The 26,286-nt window shown below is 41.9% G+C and overlaps 1 protein-coding gene across 5 annotated transcripts in view; it reads right to left on the bottom strand.

The window, feature by feature from the left end:
* Positions 1–24,011, bottom strand: part of nlgn4xa (neuroligin 4 X-linked a) — a 46,525-nt gene extending 22,514 nt beyond the window's left edge. The window contains exons 1-5 of one of the 5 annotated variants that reach the window (XM_030779781.1): positions 23,549–23,897; positions 19,985–20,019; positions 17,810–17,828; positions 16,124–16,126; positions 12,307–12,459 (exon numbers count right to left, since the gene is read on the bottom strand). In XM_030779781.1, the coding sequence (XP_030635641.1) occupies positions 12,307–12,459; positions 16,124–16,126; positions 17,810–17,828; positions 19,985–20,019; positions 23,549–23,738 (400 nt within the window). In that variant the 5' untranslated portion in view covers positions 23,739–23,897. Of the gene's footprint in view, positions 1–12,306; positions 12,460–16,123; positions 16,127–17,366; positions 17,375–17,797; positions 17,861–19,192; positions 19,237–19,984; positions 20,020–23,538 lie in introns of all 5 variants that reach the window. The other 4 variants (XM_030779780.1, XM_030779777.1, XM_030779778.1 and 1 more) reach the window with 4 other exon arrangements.
* Positions 24,012–26,286: the final 2,275 nt, after the last annotated feature.

The following is a 26,286-nucleotide window of genomic DNA, read 5'->3' as shown; positions in this document are numbered from 1 at the left end:
GGATACTTTTGGGAGAGCCGCTCCAGACTGCAAGATTGGATAAGAAAAATCCACCATCCTAATATATCGCGGGAGATCAGCATAAGGTAACCCTTGCCATAGCACCATAATCACCTCATGTCTGATGAACTAAAACAAAAAAAAATGGAAATTCTTATTCTAGAAAGAACGGAAGCGCAATTTTAGGATGTTCAATATACGGTACATTTTTTTTTTTTTCAGTCTGAAAAAAATGTCTCCCAGAGTTGGAACATAGAACGTGAGACATAGAAAGCTAGAGTCTAGAAGAGGGGAAACTAGAAAAAAAAAAGTCTCTTTCTCAAGTTTCTTGAAGGCCATCATCTCTCGCACTGCTCCATTCAAGGTGAAAGCTGCGCTTTGAAAATGGCTTCACGTCAAAATGATTGACAGATGTCAGCGGAAGCGAATGGTCATCTCCTTGGGCAGTCTTCACCTCATGCCTCAGACTGTGTATGGTTTCTGACACCTGAGCCTCAGGTGGAGTATATGAGTTACGGACCAGTAGAAAAATCCGGAATGTTCCATGAAACTTTAATGGCGCGTTCCAGCTCTGACCTGAGTACCTGTGTAAACAAGCGTCACCAAGACTTAGCGGTAGAGAGAGACTTCTCTGGGGCCGCACACAGAAAAAAAAAATTACAGCTGATACAGGTAAAAGCTATGTCGCTTAGCGGTCCGTCTCAATGTGCTAACGGCGTTTGCTGTTTGGTTTACTTGCCTCTCTCTATCCGCTGATGTGCTAAAATGTGTTTATTGCATGCTTAATTAAATCTTTATTTCTTCCAAAAAGTAATAACCCCATATTAAGTCATCTGAGAAAGTTTATTGTCTAATCTGAAAAAAAAAAACCCCACGCAAAACAAAACAAAAAAAAAAAAAAAACCCATCTCTTCAGACTTTCAATCTAGAAGATGTAGATACACACAAAATTCAGTGTTGTGTCAATGAGTGCTGAGGTAGAGATATGTTAGGCAGTAATAAAAAGAGAGACTTGGGCAGATAGGGATAAGACTTCTTGTGGTGTTATAGAAGTTGTTTACGGAGCAATGGGAGGAGATGTGGTTTGGTAAAACTTGGGCAAAAATCAATACTAAGTAAACACATAATCGTGTCAAAACACAGGGGGGGCTAATCCTCTTTGCATACAAGTGTAGCACTTCCTCTCTTGGTGGCTCAAATCCAACAAGAAAATATTGACATCTCGCAATAAGGCAAACACATCCAGATCCAACCCAAGGGCTAAATCAACCGCTAGACATTAATTATGAACAGAAAAAAATGTAAAAAAAATACTAATAAATCCCAACCTCTTTTGTCAATCGTCTGTTTGTTCCCGGGAGAGTCGCAAACAGCAGCGATCAGCCGCGGTGGAAAGAAAAAATAACAATGTGTCCTTCACTAATCAAACACACATTGTTCTTTACTTAAACACAGCTGACGCCGTGCTCCATCCCGGGGCAGATCAATTAGCGTTAATTAGATGTTGCCGCGGAGACTTACTCAGCCGTGCCCCTAACTTTGGACATGTTACATATAAAACATGTGCCCCTGTGACAACGAGAAGAGATGAGTGTGGCCCCGGATAAAAGATCATTCACACACAAAAAAAAACTAAAACTAAACAAACAAAACTATATACACATATATATATATACACATATATATATATTTCACAAAGAAAACTAAATAAGCTACACAAATAAACACCTTCCCCCGTATTAATTTTTTCAACATTTATTGGAAAATCTTGTTGCAGTCTAAGAACTTTATTCTACCGCTATTGCCAACAACAGTGTATTCCTTCTGTCCTGCGGCAATTAATATCAGGCCAATTTCTCTGAAATCAACATCGTTATATTTCCATAACAGCACTCTGCATCCTTAGAGAGACTAGACATTATAAAACATTTATTAGCAATCCTGAAATAGGGCTTCATGATCCATACATGAAAAAACGGCTTTGTTTATTATAATGTGCACTGGCAACATGCAAATTTTAGTTTAAATGGGAATTTGTGATCTTCCAATGCACGCACGCTAATTTACATGTAGCCGCGTGTTAATTTGGCGGAGTACAACCGTGCTACGCCTCTGTGCTTTGCGTTTTGGGATGATCAAAGCTTCCTGTAGCACGTTGGTTGGACTTTTTTTTCCCCGTCTCTTTTCGTCTGTACCCTTCACAAGTTGGTTGTGAGATGACATTATTTTTTAATAAGCTTTGCATTATGGGAGATCTGAAGTCCTTAAAGAAACCTCACAAATTAGCTTGTTTTTTCCTTTGATTTGTCAAATACCCCATCTGCCTAATCGCAAAGATCTCGACGGCCATGTTACAGAGAATCTTACACATCCTGACACAGTACCTCCATTTTACTCAAATACTGCCCTAGAAAAACACTCTTACTTAAAGCAGGTGACAGCTGAGGCTAAATGTCAGTGAATTCTATAAAAGTTAATGGGGGGAAAATAGGATGCTATTACTAGTCTTTGATTTCACTAACGTTGCAAAAAAAAAAAAAAAAGGCATGAGTTTGATTGAATAAAGTCATTAAACAGGTCTAAGGGCATCCATTAGCTACGGCAGGCTATCATATTAGAGACAGGTTATGTAATATAAAGCCAGAGAGAAAGAGAGAGTACAGGACAGCTTCCGATGGCTCTGGTTTTCCTCAGGTCCTCAAGTGGTCACAGGTCCTTCTCAAGTCCTTCACTGACATTAGCACAGAGCCATTTTTTTTTCTTTGTCTCTCTCTCTCTCTCTCTCTTTTTTTTTTTATTTTGATTTTCAGATGGGTAGATGGATTGTAAGGGATTTGACTGGTCTCTCCTCGGATGCTGTCGGCGAAAACATGGGTCAGTAAGCAGCCTGGTTCAGACTTTTTCCACAATTTTCTCCTCAAGGACCCAGCAGAACGCCCTTGGCCTACAAAAAAAAACCCAACCAGCGGGTGAATTTACTAAACTGCACACCAAACTGAGCGATGGCAGGACCCCAGGGGCAGGTCTACAGGGAGCGCCGTCTCACCCGTCCTAAAATGGGAACGCTTACCCCTCGTCGTCGGGAAGGATTTAAAGAGGACTCAGAATCTCTGACTGTTGCAAAACAGTCGAATACGGCCAGTACTGGCAATTTGTTACATAAAAATGCCAACAGTTAGACTGTGTTTTTGGACATTCCCATTGGTCAGCTGTGGTAGGTATTTAACACTCAATATAGTTTAAAACTTAGTTTTATGGGTGTTGTTTTTTCTTTGTCAGTACAGAATTTGATACGGAGCAAAACCGGACGTTAATAAGAGGAAATCAAGTTCTCTGATATCATGATGGACTTGCCAGTTTAAATGATGATTTCGTAAGAGGATTTTACACACTGCAAAAAAAAAAAAAATGTATGTTTTAGCCATGGAATATGAAATACCTTGAGAAGGAAACACCATGTGTATAGAGGTATATATGCACCGGTCCAAACTGCTGTCGATGACATGCAGAACTGAATAAAAGCTTATTTCTCTCATCAACAAAGGGATTTGCCAGCGCTTGTGACATTTTACAACAAAGAGGATTTCACAAAACGTGACTTCAAAAAGATAGCACATCCCGCTTAACGCGAAAAAAACTGCCGCACACCCTGACACCTCGCTTCACGCATGATTTCAAAAAACGGTTCCCAGTCGTTTGCAGTCATTTGTCTTTGGTTTTCGCCACTTAAAAACTTTGAACAGTTTTGAAACTGTTGGCTAAACTGTAAAAAGAAAATTGTCAATCGCCCTATGATGCAAAACCCAAGAGAAAAACTCCTGCTAATTTAATGCAACGTTCAGCATATGCTTGAGTTCGACGTAAGACGAATCCGGCAGAAACTGTTCGTGGTCTTAGCATGTGTAATTAAAATGATTCTCGGTAGGGGTCACTCAGTAATTAGCGTTTAGCCGTTAACTTTACATGTCTATTAAAAGCATATTTAAGGACTTCCATAGGCTTTAATCTTAAAACCACATCTAAATAGCAGCCTATAGGCATAATTTGTGATGAGAAACATGAATGAGGGTATGGAGTGTGGATTCTGGGGGGGTCAAAGTAATGATAATTTTGCAGTAAAACATTAGACAAGGGGTCAGCTACACGGCTCTCTATCCTAAAAGGAGGACAAGAGACAACTATTCTGACTCAACCTTTAGCACAAGCAATTTGTACAGTGATCTTGGCATTTGTATTTAAAATGTCACCAGCCAAAACCACCAGTGACTGTCTAATTGTCTGCAAAATGAAACACAGAACTAAAAAAAAAAAAAAAAAAAAAAGATAAAATAAAAAAGCCTATTAGTTACACATGCAACGGTTTTTCAAAGCGGATTGATTTTGTGCAAATCACCATGCAAATGAAAAGCGGTCATGAAAATGACATGGGGGGGGGGGGGTATATTTTCTATGCCATAACTACAGCATTGCTGTCATCATTCTCTTTTCATGTACTCTATCCATCTACTTCGTAGCTGACAGATGTGTTAATGAGAAATTTTTACAGTAATCATCAAGTACCCACATGATCATCATTTTGCATTCTTTTCCAAGGTCAAAACAGAGACCCACCCCACAACGTGAACAATATAGAAATACCCTTTTTATAAATGCCCTACAACTTCTCTAAAGATTAATGGTTAAAAACTTCCGAAGTTTGTCTTCCGTCACAGTGTTGTGCACATATATCAATGACACTGTCAGGGATTGGCCAGGGGGTTATCTGAATGAACTAATCACCGATTGTGTTATAGATTATATGCTACGAAGTAATGGTAATGTCGCAAGAGGACGACAGTCATATTTCATCATGTCATTTTGCTCTGGCGCCTTTAAAGACGCCCCAGGCGCTCTGACACGGGACATGTGCACTTGTGCGAATTTCGGAAGATAATCCATACGCTCCAGCCATGGAAATCTCTGTTCCTCTCACTTTTCCATTCACTTTCCTTTCCGTAACACGTACGGCGAGAGCAGGAGTTTTCCGATAAGAGCATTTAAGTAATTCCTCGTGATGGAGGTTTTATGTGTATGGACTGGAAAAAGAAATAGAAAAAAAAAAAAAAGGAGGGGGTGGGGGGTTGGCTTTGAAGTGGAGAAATGGCAGCCATTTGAAGAAATCCAGCATAGAGATAAGGTATTTCACAAAAGTCTGGCCTCACTTCAGATTCAGAAACGTAAAGAGAAGTTTCAAAAAAAGAAAAAGAAAAAAAAGAAAGCAAAAAAAAAAAAAAATCAAAAGGGATAGGAAGTGTTTGCTTTATTCTGAGTGGTTATCACACATTTGGGCTTAATTTTCAAACATTTCAGTTGTATGATTTGGCTTTGGTCCCCCGCTGAGCAGCACCTGATTAGCATTATTGCTCATTTCTTTATTTATTTATTTATTTATTTATTTTTATAAAGCAGCGGAAACACAAAAGCAATTATAACAATTAAATATTTGGCAATTTGAAGGCGGCCTTTGCGGTAATTGATGTCTGCCAGTGTGATTTCTGTTATATTCTCATTAGTTCCCGGCTAATCTCGTGGACGGTTCAACCCAAATGTTTTTTTTTTCTTTTTCTTTTTTTTTCTTTTTTAACATGAGGGAGAGCAGGATGTAAAAAGGGAAAGAAGATTACAGAAACTGTGCATGGCTAAACTGTGACAGAGAAATACAGGCAAGCAGAAATGACACATACAGGTGCAACCCTGAGCTCTCTCCTCTACATTCTGGTCCAGTTTTTCCCCGGCAAAACTGTTTCACATTAAAACACAACAACAACGACAAAAAAAACTATATAGATTCACCACGTTAAACAGTACCAGGGTCAACTATGTGACTGTTAATCTTTTCTCTTTTTAATTATCACACTTAACACGTATCTGGACTATTATTGCTAGAGGTCGTCCACCTCAGAAGTTGCCGGTCTAAACTGTTTGAGAGAGATCAAGAGCACAACACACTGCGAGCTAAATAGCAGTGAGGTTGGCAGTGACATCCATGATACACACAAAAATGACAGTGTCATCTGTGGAGCCTCATGTACCAACGTCTGTTTCTTCTCACTCGTGACAAGTTGACAATGTGTCATCTCCCGGTTTCTGCTGTTCCCAGTCTCTTTTCCTCATGTCTGTTTGTTCATATGTAATGCTCTCTGCCGCGGTTCCTCTATAGCACCGTGTTGAGGCAGTTTTCAAAGGGGGCCATATGACACATCATTCTGGTGCTGTAGATGGCATCTAAGCCAGCGTGGGGGACTTTCAGTCGGTTTAACACTGTAACAGCTCCGGCTCAGAACGGAGAAGAGAGGGGAACAGGAGGAAGCTGCGTGTTGAACTGTGTGTTGAAATCATGGTCCATTTGATATTTGACTGGTAAAATGTAAGGGTCACTGGGAGTAAATGGGACCGGACCAACCGATTCATTGGCCTCCGCAACGCTAAATTGACTTTTGTGTGTGTGTGTGTGTGTGTGTGTGTGTGTGTGTGTGTGTGTGTGTGCGTACGTGTGTGTGTGTCTGTGTGTGTGGGTGGGCATGCGTGCATGTGTGTGTGTGTGTGTATCTGTGTGTGTGTATCTGTGTACATGTGTCTGTGTGTGTGTGAGGGTGTGCATGTGTATCTGTGTGTGTCTGTATCTGTGTGTTTGTATCTGTATCTGTGTCTGTGTGTGTGTGCGTACGTGTGTGTGTGTCTGTATCTGCGTGTGTGAGTGTGTGCATGTGTATGTGCGTGTGTGCACGTGTATGTGCGTGTGTGTGTGTGTATGATTATGACTGCATGACCGATGTGAATAAAAATGCCATTACCACCACCACGCCACTCTTATCCATTCCCAAAATCACTGGTGTCAGGAATTATGGTTTCGCTTTAGCATGTTTATGGTATCTCTCCAGCTCAGCTTCGTTATCTGTCAGACAGCCCCCCGCCCCCACCCCCCACCTTTCCTCTTTCTGTCTCCGTTTTTTTTTTTTTTTTTTTTTTAGATGAGGTGGAATAAGAGCTTTTCAGCTTTTCACAACCAGCTGTAATTCAGTGATTAAATGTAGCATGCAGTCCCATCCACCATCTCTGCACTGCACCCAACTGCAGCACAAATCAAAACACTAAAAAGTAAATGTTGCATTGGCATTTAAGAGCAGAGAGACTGAGATGGTTCCCCTGCAAGTCATCAATTGACACACGGGAGCCACATGGAAGTGGGCGGAGCCTACTGTAGTCAACAGGTCAATGGTTGGATCGATTTGGCACTATGGGCCGCTAACAGGCCCCTGGTCTGTGAGTTACACTGCGTTAAGCCATTCGTCAGCGTAGCTGTAGATGTTTTTCACAGCATTTTGCCCATCCAACCACTGAAGTGGCCTTCCTCTCTGAGGGACTGAACCATCTGGACACTTCTGTTCAAAGAGAAAAAAACAAACAAACAAACAAAAAAAACTGAAAGATCTCACAGATATACGGTTCATTTAAAAGACCTGTTTGAAGACAGATTGCGATGGCTCTTTTCTTTAGAAAACTGGACCAGTGGCGTTCCACGCAGACCAGCCGGTGAACCAAGTCATGCCAAACGCATTAATCTGACTGAAGATCACTTTCAGCGTTATTGGAAGTAAACACTGTGTGAAGTCACCGAAAAGGGTTAAACCCAGGGCGATCCATCCATGTATTTCGCTAAACCCACAAAACAACTTAATATTAATCACAAACTGCTCAATCATCAAAAAATTTTTAAAAAAAAGGGGTCATCCGGGGTCTGGAAAAAGCCTATTCAATCAGCATGTGAACCGCTCTCCAATCACGCTGACTGTGAACATTGTCATTACCTTCTGAGTCTGGCAGGCAGCTCCGCCAACTCATTTGCAACTGTTAAAAAGTTCTAACATTGAATTGATTGCGACAGTTAAAAACTAATTCATTTAGCATGTTCTAGATGTCCAGTATCTGTGGATTCATTTAGGCCTGCCAGCTGGAGCCCTTATAAACAGTACATTTGCAGTAAAATAGTACATCTAAAAAGTTCCGGTGCAACTTTTTATGGGGGGGGGGGGGGGGGGGGGTACTTTGGGGGAGGGGGGGGGTATCGGATATTTTGGATACTTTTGCTTTTGGGAACTTTTGTGTAAAGCTATCAAAATGAATTCTGTTGTTATCAATAGTTATACAACCACCTGACAGAATACAAAACTATAATAACTACATACGACTCATCCCGGTCATGAAAAAAAAACATCTGTATTTAAACGCTGCTCATTAAAAAATTGTTGACACTGAGTTTATTTTTAGAAACGTGCCACATGGGAGTTTAAAGCGATTTCAAGGCTTGCGTAGGGCTGCCGGGTTTTCGCACCCTGTCTTGAAGTGACCTTGTTAAACAGATTTTTCAAAGCCATTCAACAAGGGCATTATAACTGAGACCTGTTGTAGTAATCTCCGAAAGAGGAGCCCAAACAACACCTGCAGTGTATGGCGCGGTTCTCTCTTTTTTGAACGCTCAAAAGGCAAACATTATCAGAAAGAAGAGAGGGTCAGAGAGAGAGAGAGAGAGAGAGAGAGAGAGAGAGGTGGAGGGTGCTCCATTTGTCATGCTAATGAATCTTTTTGCCAATGCAACAGACAAATCCATTCATCCTGCCACTCTGGGTTTTGAGAGGATTTGCCAAGGGGAAGTGAATGTTTGTCTCTCTCTCTCTCTCCCTGTCTCTCTCTCTCTCTCTTTGTTTGCTTGTTTATTGTGTCTGTAATGGGAAGAAGCTGACCACAGCGCCTGTGTTTGTACGGGTCATGTTTCGAGGGCCTTTACTCCCTTACCCCCTGTCCTCTCCTTGTCTGTCCTCGCCGTCATCTTTCCTCTCTTTCTCCTCCTCTGTCTCTTCGGCTCTCGCCTGTTCTTCTAATCTTTCCTCTCCTCCTTTTTTTTTCTTTTGCTCCTCTCATCTCGTTTTTCGCATCGCCACCTCGTCTGGTCTTTTCCCCTTCTTTCCTATTCTCTTCTTATCGTTTGTATTCTTCCTTTACCTCTCCATCCATCATTCTCCTCACACCCCTCTTATCTCCTCCTTTTCTCCCCTCCCGTCCTCAATATCTCATTTCACATCTGCTCGCCCTTTCCTCTCATTCTCTTTCATGTCCTCCCTTCTCCACACCTCTCCTCTGCTTTCCTCTCCTTCTCCCCCCCCTTCTCCCCCCCCCTTCTCTCCCTTTTCTTGCTCCTCTTTTCACCTCTCTATTTTTTCTCACCCACTGTTACCTCTCTCTCTCTCTCTCTCTCTCTCTCTCGCTCTCTCTCTTGCTCTCTCTCTCTCTCTCTCCAAAAAGAAATAAGAGCAGACTTGTTAAACTTGTCATGAAACAACCAATCTGCCCCTGGGCCTTCTCTGCCACAGAATCTCTTACCACTCTGCTGTGAGAATGGGAACAAAAAAAAAAAAAAAACTAGCGGGGTGTCAATCACTCCATCACTCGCTAGCTGACCTTAAAAAAAAAAGACTACCTCTCTCCATGCCTCCCTCTATCTCTCTCGCTCCCTCCCTCTCTCTCTCTCTTGCTCTCTCTCTCTCTCTCTCTCTCTCTCTCTCTCTCTTTCTCTCTCTCTCTCTCTTGCTCTCTCTCTCTCTCGCTCTCTCTCTCTCTCTCTCTCTCTCTCGCTCTCTCTCTCTCCCTTGTCTGAAAAGGCTATGGGATGCTGATGGCCTACTTTGACCTCCCCTCAGTTGCTGTCTGTCCTTGCTCAGCTGGAGCAGCTCCACTCAGGGGCCCCCAGGGGCCTTAGAGACCATGAGCGGTGGCAAAGTATGGTCTCAAATGGCTACTTATCAGCATGAAGTGGAAGGAGTGACACAGTAACACACACATGCACGCACACACACATGCACGCACACACACACGCACGCGCGCACACACCCATACAGTGCACAAAGCAGTAGACAAGTACAGATACCGCCAAGAGAGTCCAGAGCAGAGCACTGGAACAAATTCTTTAGAACTTAATCCAAATAGCAGAAATCAATGAGATATAATGCAAAGTAAATTTAATAATAACCGGGGGTTCTTTATAAAGGAAAAGATATATCATTTTTTTCAATGGAAATATGAAGCAGTTAGTCTTCATGAGACGTTCATATGAGTTTCATAAATCAAACCTAAACAAACAGCAGCGTTAACAGTAGGCCTGTAAAAGAAAACAAAAACACCAGCTTAATTAAACACTTCCAAAGACAATTTATCAATTCTTCATTTCCCTGCCATATAATGAGACCCTAAGACCTCATACCAGGCTACAGCTCTCAGGAAGAAGCGGGAAAGTTTTTTGTAGTATTTTTTTTTTTCAGGGGTGGGGGGGGGGGGTGTGGAAAGGGTTAAAACCTCAGGGGTGAGACACATCAGAGCCTCTGTCACTCTGACTCATCAGCAGTCTCAGCACATGCCCGCGTATAACAGCCCAGCCAAGCGAGACAGGAGGGGTGTGTACCGTGTGTGTGTGTGTGTGTGTGTGACACTTGTCTCCTCCTCCGCAGCCCTAATGAGGCGCGGGGTGCCCGTCAGCCTGGCACGTGTGATGCGCCCCCCCCCCCCCCCCTCCCTTCCACCCGCACCTCACTCTCCCTCTCCCAACCCCCCCCCCCCCTTCCTCTGCCCCCAATCCCCTCCCCCGCCACACACTCACACATACACACTCACACACGCACGCACAGATGGCGCAACGTTATAAAAACACGGTGAACAAACAATCCACGGTTTACCTCATACTCCAGTGAACCGCTGTTTTTCCAAACGGTGCTTTAACTATTTGCATTTTCAGCTCACATGCAATAGACGAATGTATTAACGAACGTGCTAGATGGTCAATGTAGTCTCGGTTTGATTACTCATGTCTTGTCTTTGTGCCCTTAACGGCACCACAGGGAGTGTAAACAACGTTTAAGCTGTGAGAAACTGTTGCAGTGTTAGTTGGAGTATATTTTTTCTGTGTGTGTGTGTGTGTTTGTTTTTTGTCTTGCTTGTGTTCTCTGTGGGATACATAAATCATAAAGGCCTGTTGTTAAACATTGTTAAATGTCAGCAATATGCGAAGCCCTGACAAATTATCTGTGAGTTTTAGACAGCTAAGACACTGAGTATTTCTATTATGGATATCTGCCAAACCACACGGGATAGTGCTTAGCACTGAATCTAAACACACACACACACACACACACAGACAAACACACACGCATAAACACATACACATCTAGCAAAATGTTTCACTGGAGCTGACCTTCAAAAGCAAAGGCTTGGTCTTCAATCACTGGCAGCGTGAAGGAAGAACACGGCAAACCTCTCATCTTTCACAAACACAATGGGTGAGCTTCAAAGTGCGCATCACTCACTTTACAGGGGCACTATCCTCACCATCGCTACAGGCCCGATGGGTCTTCCCGACAGACGACTGGAGAGGGTAAAAGCCGCGCCGATGGATGACATACCTCAAACAGAATATCGCTCACTCTACAGGGTGCTAACTAACTTTATCACCTCTGTGGCGGGGGTTTTTTTTTTCGCCTTTTAGTGTGAGGGAGAACGTATGAGTCAGATATTTGGGACAAACCCTGAGATTCTTTCACAAACGGAGCGCCATCGGGGGAGTCAGAGAGCGACAGACAGGACGAGAGACGGATCCGTTTCCCTTTTGACTCTGCGCCGTCCGTCCGCTCGAACCAGAACATCTTTGGACAGGGCCTGTCTCTATGCCTCCTCGTTCTTTCTTTTTCTTTTCTTTCTTTCTTTCTTTCCTCTCCTCTCCTCTCCTTTCCTCACTTCTCTACACCGTTTTTTGTCTCTCCCTGCAGTGTAGACTTTTCCGGGAGACCGTTTTCAGAAGGGCCACTCCTCGTCTTCTCCTCTTTATCCTGCAGTGCACTTTTCTTTTCTTTTTTTTCTTTCATTATTCCGCTGCACCTTCTCCCCTCTGGCTCTAGAGCCACTAAATATAGAGAGCAGAGCAGACAGCTTGGCCTGATAACACATGAGAAACTGAACAGCAGAAACGACACACACACACACAAACACGCACGCGCACAAACTCTCTCTCTCACACACACACACACACACGCACACGCACACACACACACAGAGTCATTTTAAACCCTTTACTACCGCAGCGGGGGCCCCAGTTTCCCAATTTAGACAGCACCTCTTAAAATGCCTCTTAAAAAAACCTTACCTGATTGTATCATAAAATTGCAGAAGGTTAGTTACAATGGATGAATGCCCCTTTTAAAGGAGAAGAAGACCAACATGACTTACCCAGCACTCCCAGTCTGTAGTTGATGGTGACCACGATGACGTTACCGTAGCTGGCCAAGATACTGCCGTCAATCATATTCCCAGTGCCCTCCATGTAGGATCCACCGTGAATGTAAACCATGACTGGTCTCAGACCATTCTCATCATGAATATCTGGAATGAAAAGTACACGAAAACCTCTAAACATATACATAATTCCATGGTGGGGCCTCTTTGTACACGCTAGCCAAAATTCAGAGGCTTTTTGGAGGCCAAAAAAAGGCATTGTTGTTATTGTTGTTTTTCCAGGCGGGGGGGGGGGGGGGGGGGGGGGGGGGTTGGATTAGGGTGGGGGTGCTGCCGTTGCTGCTGAAGATGATGCTTTCGGTGAAAATGAGGGTGGTTCTCCAGAGATTTATGTATTTTTATTAAAAAAAAAACCTATTATTTTTTTGCTAAAGTTTCCTTAAGTTGAGAGAGATACGAATCTTCCATTTGTGACCGAGGCACCGAGGGCAGCTGCATACAGGGCAATAACAGCATACTGTAAAACCAAGACCTCGTTCTTCTTTGTTCTTTCTGGAAGCAAAATGATTACAGTAAATCTCAACAGTACTTTTATTCTCCTGTTTTTTTGGGGGGGGGGTTTTTGTTGTTGTTGTTGTTTTTTTATTCCCAATCTCTGCTTAAAAAATAAAAAGAAAGAAAAAAGATAGAAGGAAAAAAAAAAGGGAAAACAACTTCCTCTTAAAAAAATAAAAAAAAACCCTCTTACACGGCTAATGCAACCTCTGCAGAAAACGGAGGTACATTTAGACCGATCTCATTCTCTTAATGTACTTTGATATCCTCTTTAGAATTCTCGCTAATGCTCAGAGAAGAACCACACAATTACGACAAGAGCAGCCTCACATTTTGCCAGGTTCTTCAGCCCTGATTGAACCTGCTGATTAGAACACGTGTAGGTGGTGATTAGAAATTAGACTGGGATCCTTTTGAGAATGAGCCAGAGAAACAGATATCACCTTCACAAACAGGGAGAAGACCCCCAAAGACCAGAACGTGGCCTCTGCCAAGTTTATTAAGATGTTCTCAGGCAAATCTGCGAGAGCTCTCGGGGAGAGGGCGAAAAACGCCGGGGCCGCTCGTCGGCAGAGGCCGAGAAGCATCGCAAGTTCTGGCGAGGGGAGCTTCTGTTTCTCACTATATTCTCGTGTGTTATGACTCAACACATGAGAATATAGCTTAAACGTCGTTTACGCTTACTGTGGTGTCGTTAAAAAAAAAAAATTCTTTGTACGTTATACATTGCACATCTTGCACGTCGTGTAATGATACTTGTAATGATACAGTAAATATGAAACAACAGCAGACCAGTTAGTGAATTGCCATACATTTGCTCTGAGTGTGTGTGTGTGTGTGTGTGTGTGTGTGTATGTGTGTTTGTGTGTGTTTGTGTACAGTTCATTTAGCGACATGCTAAATAAACTTCCACTTGCAGTCAGTTCAGCAGAGGTCTGGTGCATTTGCTGTGGAGCGTCTGCGGGCGGGAGCCGCTGACTTGTTCAGAGCCCTGTATAATTGCCATTCAGCCACACTCACCCCACTGCACCGCGATTATTGGTTTCTCTTGCGTGCGCAAGGATGTGTGCGTGTCGGTTGGGGGGTGGGGTTGGGGGGGGGGTGGCACGGCTCAGTGCCTGTCGTACTATGCCAGTTCGCTCACCCTCCCCGGGCTTGGCAGTGCCATGCGTGGGCTGCATTAGAACCACATCTGAGTATCACTCTCCTCCTCCACAAAGAAAATCAGAGAGGAGAAAGAGAGAGAGAGAAAGAGAGAGACAGACAGAGAGAGAGAGACGGAGCGAGAAAGAGAGAGAGAGAGATAGGAGTGGAAAACAAGCCGTTGTGACAGGTTATTAATCTCCACTGTTCTCTGAGTGGGTGCCAGGAGCACGCTAATGCGAATGCATCTATTTCACAGCTCTTCACCTCCGTCACTCTTTCTCTCCCAACGTCACTCTCTCTCTCTCTCTCTGACTCTCACTCTTAACATCATGTTTTCCTTTAACATCGCTCTTTCTCTTAAAATGTCTCCCTCCGTTCCTCTTAACTTAACCTCACTCTCTGAATATCTCTCTTGACCCACCTCTCTCTCTCTCTCTCTCTCTCTCTCTCTCCCTCTCCCTCTCCCTCCCTCTCAGTTTCCCAGGGCTTTCATGGATAGCCATTACAAGAGCTGCTCTCTAACCTGGGCCTCTGTCTTGAACCCAGAATATGAAGCGTTTTGTTTTTAAGTCTAAGTCATGTAGAGATATAGAGTTTCTTGCTCTTAATGGCCCAGGAATATATTTAGCTGATTCCCTGACTCTACTCTATCACACTAGCCCAACTAAGGACCTCATTTATGAGTCAATTGATCATAAACAGCATTTGAAGCAAGTGGAAAATTCTATAAACACACCCATTTGAATGGAGCATGGCCATAAAGTTGTCACGGACTGATAAAGATAAGCCTTTGCCAAGCTCCAAAATGCAATACGGATCTCAACAAACCGACTGCTGGCTGTCTGAGTAATATTTTCCACTGTTTGTGTAATGGTACTAAAGACTAGCATCATTTGGTGAAGGGTGGGGGGTGAGGGGGAGGGGTAGAGAGGAGATGCTTGGGACAAAGAGGCAGACAAAAAAAAAACTTTGCAGACAAGAGTGTTATTGTGGATGGACAAATAAGAAGAGAAGAGAAGAGAAGAGAAGAGAAGAGAAGAGAAGAGAAGAGAAGAGAAGAGAAGAGAAGAGAAGAGAGGCAACAGGGTTGATTCTGCAGTGAGTGCAATTCTGGGCATTCATCAATGCCACGGTGAGCTAGAGGGATAATATATTCCCTCACGGGCAACACAGCACCGCACACATTACTCATCTTTATATGGAGTGGAGGGGAGAGAGAGAGAGAGAGAGAGAGAGAGAGAGAGAGAGAGAAAGGAGCAAGAATGTGGGGACAGAAGAGAGCGAGGGGGCATCTAAATTTTCCATTCATTTCAGTAGCATTAATGCTAGACGGGAAAACGGAGGCGGGACATTAATGACCAAAAAGTGAGGGGCTCATCCAGCATTCTGATTGGCTGTTATGTGTCTCTCTCTGCTCGACTGTGGGAGTTTAAGCTTGACAGCCGTCGAGTGTGCGTTCTGACATTCAAAGCTAAACATCTGTGATTAGGGGGAAAAAAAAAATTCATGAGAAACGACATTTTCGCATCAACACATTTGGAGTCATCCAACATTTTGTTTGGAATGCACATGTTTTCACAACCTGTAACCTGTTAGCTCTAAACATTCCCTTAAATAGTGTACTTTAGATACACTATCCCAGAGGTTTCCACTGAGCTTTTAACCAATTACAACACAGTCCCCCCTCCCACCCCCACCCCCACCCCATTCAAACATTAACATGGCTTTCACCGTGCAGTTCATAAACCCAAGAACTACATTCACCCTTTACAGATGCCTGCTTTCAGAGACTCTCTCTCTCTCTCTCTCTCTTTCTCCTCTCTCTCCTCCTCCTCCTCCTCCTCCTCCTTTCTCTTACTTATTTAAGTGGAAAAGGTTCTTTTCCACAGTGAATTTTAAAGAGATTGCAGAAGCTGCATTGCCGGTGGGTGACTCTGCAGCGTTAGTGCACTGGTCTATGGCATAGGTAGGAACCTCGGGGGAGCCAGAGAAGTAATTCATCGGCACTGCAGATGTTCAGAGAGTCGGCGAGCATCGATCCTCCTTCTCCTGAAAACACAGCCGTCGTCTCAGCACAACAAGAGGCGGGGGGGGGGGGGGGGGGCAAGACTGTCTTTGGCCTCTCCCCATGGTGTTTACACTGGTGCAGTCTCAAGTATCTTCTTTATAGTGTCCTTTATCAGAGCATTTTTACTGTGTCCTGAACAGACAGTTTGGAGTGGACTAGGGGACTTTTACACTGCAGTGCATAAAAACGAGGGTTTTGCTCTTTACGATCAGTTCATAGGTTTGCTGTGGTTGCTATGTAGTTTCACAGATACACGTATGTTGTTAAATGCAATAACACGGTCACATGCTAATGAACTGGCATGTCGTCAAAGAGCTGTTCTCAGTTAAGAGGACGCAACCTGAGAAATATAGCAGAGCTGAAATATTAGAAAGAAGATTTTTCTAGAATCGTCCTTCTTTCATCTTGTCAAACACACTGTATATTTCCCTAAATAGAGCGGTATCTAGAAGAAGACGAAAATGCTTAATTAGAGCTCATGTTTCAGGACGTTAACAAATATTTCCAAACATGCCTGTGCCAATTACAGGCAAAGTAAACATCCTAGACAAACAAAGGACAAACTGTGACCTATGCCCCGCGTCGTTAGAAGGAAATATTTTTAAACCGCTTTTCTGCAACTGAGCTTCAGAGACAGTGATGCATTTTTCAGAGTTCCACAACCCATTTTGAAATTCACTAAAACAAAGGTATTTCAACATATTCTGGTACAAGTCAACACAGAAAATATTGCACACGTAAACATTTGTTTTCAGGTGAATCGCAGTTAGAAGTCTGGGTTAACACTCAACTGTAAACACTAGGCTTTTTTTTTCCTGGACAGTGAGGCTACAATCGTTTCATTCACCATGTTAATGACATGCACAGGAGCGGTGTTGTTAATATTACAGAGAAAAGAAATGATATAACGACACAGATTCTGACAGGAGATAAAAATTAAACAGATTTCCACCGTCAAAATAACATGGGTTAGTGCTCATGCTTCACCGAGCAATGAAAGGAAACTGAAAAAGAGAAAGGAAGGGAAAACATGACTGCTTAATCATTTCTTGGAGGAGATAAGAGAGAAAGAGAGAGAGAGAGAGAGAGCAAGACAGAGAGAGAGAGAGAGAGAGAGAGAGAGAAAGAGAGAGAGACAGAAAGAGAGGGAGAGAGAAAGAGAGGGAGAGGGAGAGAGACAGAGAAAGAGAGGGGAAAGAGAGAGAGAGAGAGAGAGAGAGAGAGGGAGAGAGAGAGAGAGAGAGAGAGAGTAAAAAAGAAACACATGCAGATTTTTTATTTTAACATCTTTCACTTTGCAGCACCGGGGGCCAAGGGAGTGAGTGAGGGCTAGCATGATGCTCAGGTTGTTTGTTTGTTTGTTTGCTTGTTTGTTTATTGTTTGTTTTGTTTTGTTTTTTTTCTTTTAATATCTATTCAGAAGTGAACATTAACCCTTTACACAACCCTCCGGCTCTGTATTGCCAAAGAGGAAAGAGGTTTTTTTTTTTATCAAAAAAGAGAAAAAGAAAAAAAAAAGCAAAAAAGCGAGAGTCCGAGAGGTGCACATTGTTCTGCACTCCAGGAGGGGGAAAAAGGGGAGGAAAAACCATGACAAATTAATCGACTTAAAAAAATAAATAAAAATAATAATAAATCTAGAGGTTTGTTGTCATGCACGAATTTCAGGCTTTGTCATTTTGTCAAAAAAAAAAGGAAAAAAGACAGAAAAAATACCTTCGTCCTGGCCACCATCATTACTGGTGAACTCATCGGCTTGATTGTATGTGTTGGATCCTACTGTCAACAACAGGAGAAAAGTAGAAAACATGAGGGGTTTAAAAACAGCACGTTGTTTGGTTTTGTTTTAGGAAAAAAAATTCAAGTGCATTATATAAAAAAAAGAGGTTTTGTTGCAATTTAAAAAAAAAAAAAAGAACAGAAAAAGATGAGAGCATGGTCATAAAAGTGTATTTATAAGCTATAAGTACTATAGCTATAAGTACTATATTAGCTTTTTCCATGGGGATTGCATGAATATAGTGTGTTCAGGGCACACAGTCAGAACCAGCTCTACAGTGCATACATGACTGCCTTTACAGAAAGAGTGTGCGTGTGCGTGTGTGTCTGTGTGTGTGTGCGCGTGTGCATGCGCGCGCGCGTGTGTGTGTGTGTTTGTTACATGCCTGATGAGAACAGTACGCACAAATTTAAAAAAAAAAGAAGAAGAAAAGAGAAGAAAAGAAAATACCTTTTCCCCTCTCTTGGTTGAATGAGCATTTGCACTTTGCATAACTACTCTACTCTCACTAAAAAAAGGAAAAAAAATCAAACGCAATATAAAAACATTTAGCTAGAGATGAACAGATGTGTACAGGAACTTCATAAATATTCATTTTGTAGTACAATGTCAGCAGGATCCCTAGTAAACCTCTGTTGGATTCCTTGCCAAATAAACTGACACTATCTGTGCGAAAACAAAGTCTGGACTACAATTCCCATGAGACACCCATGCGTTATCCAAGAGGAAGCGGGAAATTCTCAACTACTCCAAGGGAACTGCAACATGGCTTTTCAACCCATGACCTTGGGCCAGTGAATGAATGACACACTATGAAGTATCACTGACGGCACACATACCAGGTCTTACAGTTTTCAGGAGCCAGACAGTTTACAGTTTTAGAGACTTGGAGCAGCACAAAAAGGAAAGAGGGCAATTGATTTTAACCATTTAACCCAATTTGTTTTACCAATTGCTCAATAGCTCACACTACAGTATACCTAAAGAGGCACACTTTCAGAATGCCTGTTCAAAATATGTATCAGCCCTGACAGACATGGTATCTTCTCACCTATTAAATTTGCTAAAACTGAAATTGTGAATCGCACCACAGAGACAAAAATCAAAACTAACAATATTCATTTGGAGTGTAGTCATTTGATACTAACTTCCAAGACAGGATAGATATCTACGATACCAAAATGTTCTATTAAAAAAGAATAAATTTTTTTTAAAAAAAATTAAAAATAAACGAATAAATAACAAAATATGAATGTAATGAGACTACCCTTCTTGACTTGTCTACGCCACAACCATACTCTCAGGGAACATCATAAGAGAGAGGGCCACGCCGTCTGAGTCAAACAGCTGTAAAGCTGACTCCTCTTCCTTTTCTCTGATCTGGGCTATATTCTCACTGAGATCCAAGTCTCACAAATGTACCGTGACATATGATTGATCGTGACGTGTTTAATTCCTAACTGGTCAAAACTCTGGCCTTTGATTAATCCATGTTTCAAAATGACAGCCCTAAACAGCTGACACCCTTTTGCATGGCACGTCAAGTCACGCTAACCCGTAATGTCGGGACACTAAGACAGACAAAGCCACGTTAATGAGGATTGAAGGATGATTAGCTACTTCCAAAGCATTTCTCTTTCTCTATGTTCACTAATTTAGACTGTCTCAACACAGGAAGACATTTCAAAACCACTTATCTGAACAATTTGGGTAAGACTTAAGTTATATTTCATTAGTTAATCTATTCCTTGTGTATCGTATAAAACAGCCTAGAGTTATGAATGTTCACGGAGTGATGTTCTCCCCGTTTTGTTCTATGCATTTGAACATCTGAGTATTTTTGAACAAATTGAGCATATGACAACATTAGATATGTTTGAATGAACTTAACCAGAGGTGGGTTCTCTGTCCAATCACATTCCTGTTCACCCAGTCTGTATTCAAGATCTGTTCACTTACAACGCATCCATCATTCCTACATATCAATAGTCCAACTATGTTCTTGGGGGGTTTTTACGTTTGCCTTTGAAAAGGTACAGGGGGGCCGTGCAAAGCTTGCTGACATTTCTCCAGCTGCGCTAAGATGACATGTTTGCTCCTGCCATTTGACCTGGACCAGAGACATCCCCCCCCCATGCTTCTTCAAGCGTGTGAGAGCCTGTCAGGAAGCAGATCCAGCAACCAGAGACAGCCATCTAATCGCTTAGACACACTGAGCAACCGCTGACAGGAGTCGTATGACCAAAGCCACACTGAGTGTACAGGTCCCCTCTGTGCACACATACACATGCTCATGCGCATGCAAACACACACACACACACACGTGTGCACCCATGCAAACACACACACACACACATACATGTGAGCACACCCAAGCACATACACACACACACCCATGCACATATGCACACATGCGCGCGCACACGCACACACACACACATGCACACACACATACACTCTCTAGCACACAGACATATTTACATGCACACATATGCACACTCACAACATACGCACACATCTTAAATAAACGTATACGCAAAGAAACATATTGCTTCACATCTAACCATATTAAGGTGGTTTCACAAGAAATTTCAGAAAAGACCTGGACTCATTTGGACTTGACATCCTGTGAGTATTCTTAGCACATCTTTCTCTGCTAATTAATTCACTAATTCATTATTAATGATGTAACTATATTCATTAATAATACAACATCACGTTAATGAAGAAAAGAATGAGATGGAACAGGCTTTGAACACCTTTTAGCCTGATGGAGAGCTTCAGAATGAATATCTCTGGCAAGTACTCCAGCCAGTCCTCACCATATATCTCACACACACACACAAAAAAAACAATACTCCAGACAGCAAATCTTTATCACCAGAAAAAAAAAAAAAAGAAAGAGAGAGCGAGAGAACCAAAGACAAATCATATGCTTTCCCAATTATTTTCAGACTAATTCCACTGATTCTCAGGTAAACAATCCCAGTAAGCAGTGAGGACGTTTAGCAATGGAAGCCTACTCAAGAAAACACCGTTAGCAGCCTCAGGCAGGCTGATGAAACGATCTCAGAGGACAAAAAAAAAAAAAAAAACAACAACAACAACCAAAAAAAAAAAAAAAAACTACAGAGCTTCACCATCTGAAACCTGTGCTGATTATATGTAATAAATTTGATCTTTCATAGACATTTCGCGCGAACACAAATGCTACGTCGGCGCATCCTGCAAGTGTTGCGTTTCTGATGCAACGTGAAGACGCTGCCGTTCCCCCGGGGAGCGGTCGCAGGACGGTAAATCGGCGGTGATTTATCGCGACCGCCGTTTTATATTTTGCTCTCCACGCTGAATGGTAAGACAGAATTAATGTGGAGGACGCACACAATTAAAACTGGAGTGGAGAAACGCTGCTCTATTGTCTCTTTTACCCAGTACGACCCCTCAGGCTCTGCATTCATTCTGATTAATTCACAATAAAACAGGACGCCACCCTCCTCCCCACACCACTGTTACTGCAAGGGCTGATAAAGCCAGCTACAGCAATAACAGCCTACACTACAGCCTCTTTTGTATTTCCCAGATGTGCATAAAAAAAAGAATTAGTGCAGGCAACTAAAACACTAACGGTACTTTATCCTCCTGTTCTACTAACCCTTTTTGTCCCCTCCAGCTGTGTAGTATACCGAGGAAAATAAATAAGGCCAAAGTAAAAAAAAAATAAAAAATTCCTGGAAAAAAAATAAATAAAAAAAACAGCTGAGAGACTCGAACAGAACTGATCCCATTTTAACGCGCGACAAAGCGCCTCTGCTCTTTACGCTTTTCGTTTCTCCTCTTCTTCTTCTTCCTCTCCTTCCTCCTCCTCTTAAATAAGAGGATACAATACGAGCACTCTTTTAATCTGTCGCCACACTTGAGAAAAGAGAGAAAACTTTAAGTCGCCTCTCTCTGATCCTTCACCGGCAGGATATCGCCACATTACACTGGATTTTTGAAAAGGGCAATTTTGAGAGCTAAGGGATGGAAGCTACCCAGAGGAAAACCAACAGGGAGATGTTGCACGACTGTGTTCCAGCCAGATCTCTCTGAGGAGTCTCTAAAGGCGGTATCAGACACCAGAGACCGTGGCCAGGTGCACTGCATTTGACAACAGCTTTTTATTGTCACAGATAATGGGCTAGTGCCAGAGAATGCATGATTATGTTTACACAACTGTGACATTAGTGTCCTCATATTTACTTAAGAAAGAGTTTTCTTTCTTAAGTAAAAACTTGCAGTGTTGGCAATTGACTGCAGTTAAAAAGTAACAGCCAACTTGATTAGTGTAAGAAAGTTCTTGGTAAAGACTTTTTTTTTTCTTGGAGACAAGACCTGCGGGTGATTTTCTTTTATTTTGTTATCTACATGGAGATATATTTCGCCTTTTCTCTGTTTTGCTATGTGGAGAGACTAAATCTAATGGAAATTGTACAAATGCCCTTTATTTGGCCTCTGTAAGATTAAGTAGTATTAATTCATGTCTATTCTGTGATGGACAGCTGTATGCGAGATATGTAAGTCCCATTTAAGCAACAAACTAAGTCAAATCAGCTTTTCGCATAGCTGAATAATTAAGGATCTTATCAACTAACAAGCAGAGTTCAGAGAATTTCAGATGTGACAATAATAAGACCACAGAGATTTGAGTCAAAGGACACAGTTGCCTGCCTTCTGAGTAAAACTTTGCGGAGAAGCGTCAAAATTAGAACTGATGCTCTGTGCACTCGGATTCCGATTGTGAGATAATCCCTTTCTCTGCTCGTTAATCTTGCTTTCACTCCACTGCACAGACTACATTTAGCACACAGAGACAAACTGTTCAAGTCCAACCACGACTGCTATGTAACCTCCCTTGACCCGGAGGTTCTGTCACTCACATGGAACATGCAGAGTCGAAAGCTTAAACCGTACCATACATTAATAAGCAAAAAAGTGAGAACGGTGAATCTGAGGCAAATTTACAAAAAAAAACTGATGCTATATTAATAAATACTAATATATGCCACTAACCTATACTAATTAATCATTTGCCCTTGGACATTTTTCGTTGGCACAATTGAGTTTACCAAGTCAGAGGTCATGCTACTGAAGGTGTTTCTTGAACAAACTGAGAATTTAATACTAAAATGAAAGAAGATTGTCTGTGAAGTACAGGTGAAGAGATCTTAGACTGGGCATCTTCACTGAGAAAAATCAATAAAGATAAATTCTTTTCTGAGCCCCACCATCAGCAACTTCAGCACTTCGTTCACTCACCCAGTGAAAGAAAAAAAATAGCTTTTGGGACTTTGGATGTTATTGAACTTTACAAGCCTGTAGGGAATCTATATCAGCTCCCAGTGCTCACATAACTCTCTCAAAATTTTACTGTCAAAGTAGCTTCAAGTGAATCGACGTGTCACGCATTTTGAGATAATTAAGCTATGACAGAGAGAAACAAAACTTGTTTTTGATCAAGTTTTCACAAAACACCATCTACCATTTTAATAAAGTTTTTTTTTCTGTTTGTTTGGTTTTTTTTTTTTTTTTGTGCACATTGCAACAACATTGAACCAACAAATATTATCAAGAGTAGTTGAAAACCTACGGGAAAGAAAAGGATAGGTCTAGAGGGAAAGATATATTTTCTTAAATGAACAACAACATACCATCCTCAGTAGGGACGTAGATGTTTAAGTAAAGGCAGTCCTCACTCTGATCCTGCACGTAGGTTACCACTGTATCCAAGTTGGCTGTGAACCAAACAGGCAGCATATCATTGAGCAAAAAGCGATCTTCCAGGAACTGTGGACATACTGGGGCGAACTGAGTGGCATTGCGGATTCCCGGCCAGGACATGGGAGGCTCAGGGGGTTGAAAGCGCCTCTCACCCGTAGGAGGAAGGGCGTATGGGATCCCTAAATATTGCTCCACAGGTCCCAGAATCTCATTAGGTAATGCAGTTTTTAACCCTCTCAGCTTGCCGTAGTTTGTGGTGACTATAGGATGCTGTTGTGCCTGAATTATGGTCACCCAGACAACAGTGAAGAAAATCCAAGCTACCAGGTTTATGCTCGCCAACGGATGGATCATGGTAGAAGGTATCCATGGGGTTCCCCTGGGCCTCGGCATGGTCCAGCTGCAGTCAACAGAGCAAGCAGTATTTACGTTCCTTTATCCCCTCCCCTATGCCCTGGTCAACCCCTTCCTCAGGCAGTGATGCTGATCTCACAGACAGCACACCGACCAATCAGATGGGCATTCTTGGTGCCCCCCATCACAAGAGGCAAGTTGGTCGTTCTTGGTGTTTTTTGTTGAATTATTCCCTGCCTCTCCTCTGATGGAAAAAAAAATGGGAGTATAAGCTCCTAGTCTTCCGCCTTTGCTTCAGTCACTCCCTGCACTCCGATTCAGCTTCTCTGAATTGCCTGCAGGGAAGACAGAACAGGCTGTTTAAATTTATGTTTATTGCAAGTGACTGAGACAAAGGCTCATAGTCCCAGAATGACACACTGTTTTTTTGATTACATTTAAAACATCACTTCAGACCACCGCATTCGGTAAATGGAAACTTGTTTGTGAATATTCAGCCAAAGAATTATGACCCAGCTGCAATGAAACTTTCATACATTACTAAAGTTAAAAGGCAGCCCATTTTTCCCAGTTCCACTCTCTAATCTCATCCTGAAAAAAAAAAAAATGATTTCACACAAGACACATAACGCTTTTCAGGAAATGCAAATTTTAAATTGCAGCGCATACATGTATAGTCTTCTTTTCTGGCTACTTAATCAGTTCAGAGAGCAAAATGACACGCATACATATATATCTTATGTAAAATCTATATTTATATGCATAGCCTATAAGTTAAAATGCATTCTTGAGCAATTTGAATACATTTTCTCTCGCTGGTTCCTGGTATTTGCTCATCAGTGCCTCTTTTTTTCATTGCACGTATTAACAGTTCACATGGGGATGAGAGTGAGTTTAGAGTGTTCTTATCATTGCTGACCTTAATAAAACCTGTTAATTTGCAGTACTGCATATCTACTGCCATGTGCCTCCTCAGACTTAAACTCATCAATAGTAATCTAAGAGAGATCTGTGAATGCTGAAAAGGTATAAAGAGCTTGTCTAATTCTTGGCTTGTATCTTCACCAGCACCATGGTCATTATCAGGGTTCAGATCCGGTGAGTCGACAAAACGAACATTTTCCTAATACATTTCAGTTGCAAACTTTGACTTGCGTTCATGAATTTATCTGTAGGAATAAACTGAAAAAAAAAAGTTTTTAGACAACATTTAAAGTCAGTTTTCTCAAAAAAACCTGTTTGAACACAGATTTGATGAGATTGTATCTGATTATAATATGAGAATGAGAATGAATTATGCAATGTCTGAATGAATAATTTCCCTTTGTCTTCGAGAGAAATCATCTTAATTCATTCCATTTCGTTGAACAAACAGAAGTGAGCATCTCTGTGGTGAAACTACAATTACATTACAGAAATAACAGAAATATTAGAATGAATGATTATTTTAACAACAAATGTTGCATGCACTTTATTTTTTGTGCATTTATTGGATTCAGAAAAAAAAAACAGTGAGATAAAACGAGAGAGAGAAAGAGAGAGAAAGAAAGAGACAGAGAGAAGTGAATCCAATCATCACCTCAATGTGAATTCCAGAAAACATAAAGACTACCAAGAAACGGGTTCAGCAGAATATGTTAATCAGACATATTGATCATCAACGAGATTACACATTTGGCCCCCATTAGTGGATTGGATTTATGAAGGGCTACCCTTGGCCTCTGCAGTCCGGCTCTAATGACTGAAGCCAATATAAATCAAAGAGGGGGAATGGACTGCCCTGCTTCTCTTTGTGCCTTCATTAATGAAGTGTCCGTGGGCTGTGTGCTCCTTAGAGAGTGACATGGGGGAAAAGGTGCTGGCTAAGAGTTTCTGATATTTTCTTCAACGATGCAGTATTGATCAGCTCATATCCATGGTAGGTAGGTTAGGTGGGCCTAACACAACGCAATGAGAACTGCATAAGTATGGTCAATGTCAATTCAGTGGGTACACACATTAATAACTTTCTGAATAAAGTCTCTGTGAATACTCTGCTAGGCAGAAAGCAGAGAATATGGGGAGTACGAGAAGAGAATACTGAAAGTACATGAACAATGATTATTCTGTGTTTGTAGGCAATAAAAATTCTGAATAGGAAAAGAGTAGGTTACATACAATGTAGACATGGACTATGAAAACTCCATGCAATTCGACAGAGAGTCTTTTACGCATATGTGAAGACTGAGTATTTTGAGAATGTGAACAATAAGGACTTTGTATGTGTAGAAAATGAGTATGTGTAGACCTGTATGGACAATGAAAAAGTTGCATG

Source organism: Chanos chanos, chromosome 7, assembly GCF_902362185.1.
Source record: "Chanos chanos chromosome 7, fChaCha1.1, whole genome shotgun sequence".
NCBI classification, from domain to species: domain Eukaryota; kingdom Metazoa; phylum Chordata; class Actinopteri; order Gonorynchiformes; family Chanidae; genus Chanos; species Chanos chanos.
The sequence above is the reverse complement of the archived record's forward strand: the minus strand, read 5'-3'. Positions and strand labels throughout refer to the sequence as shown.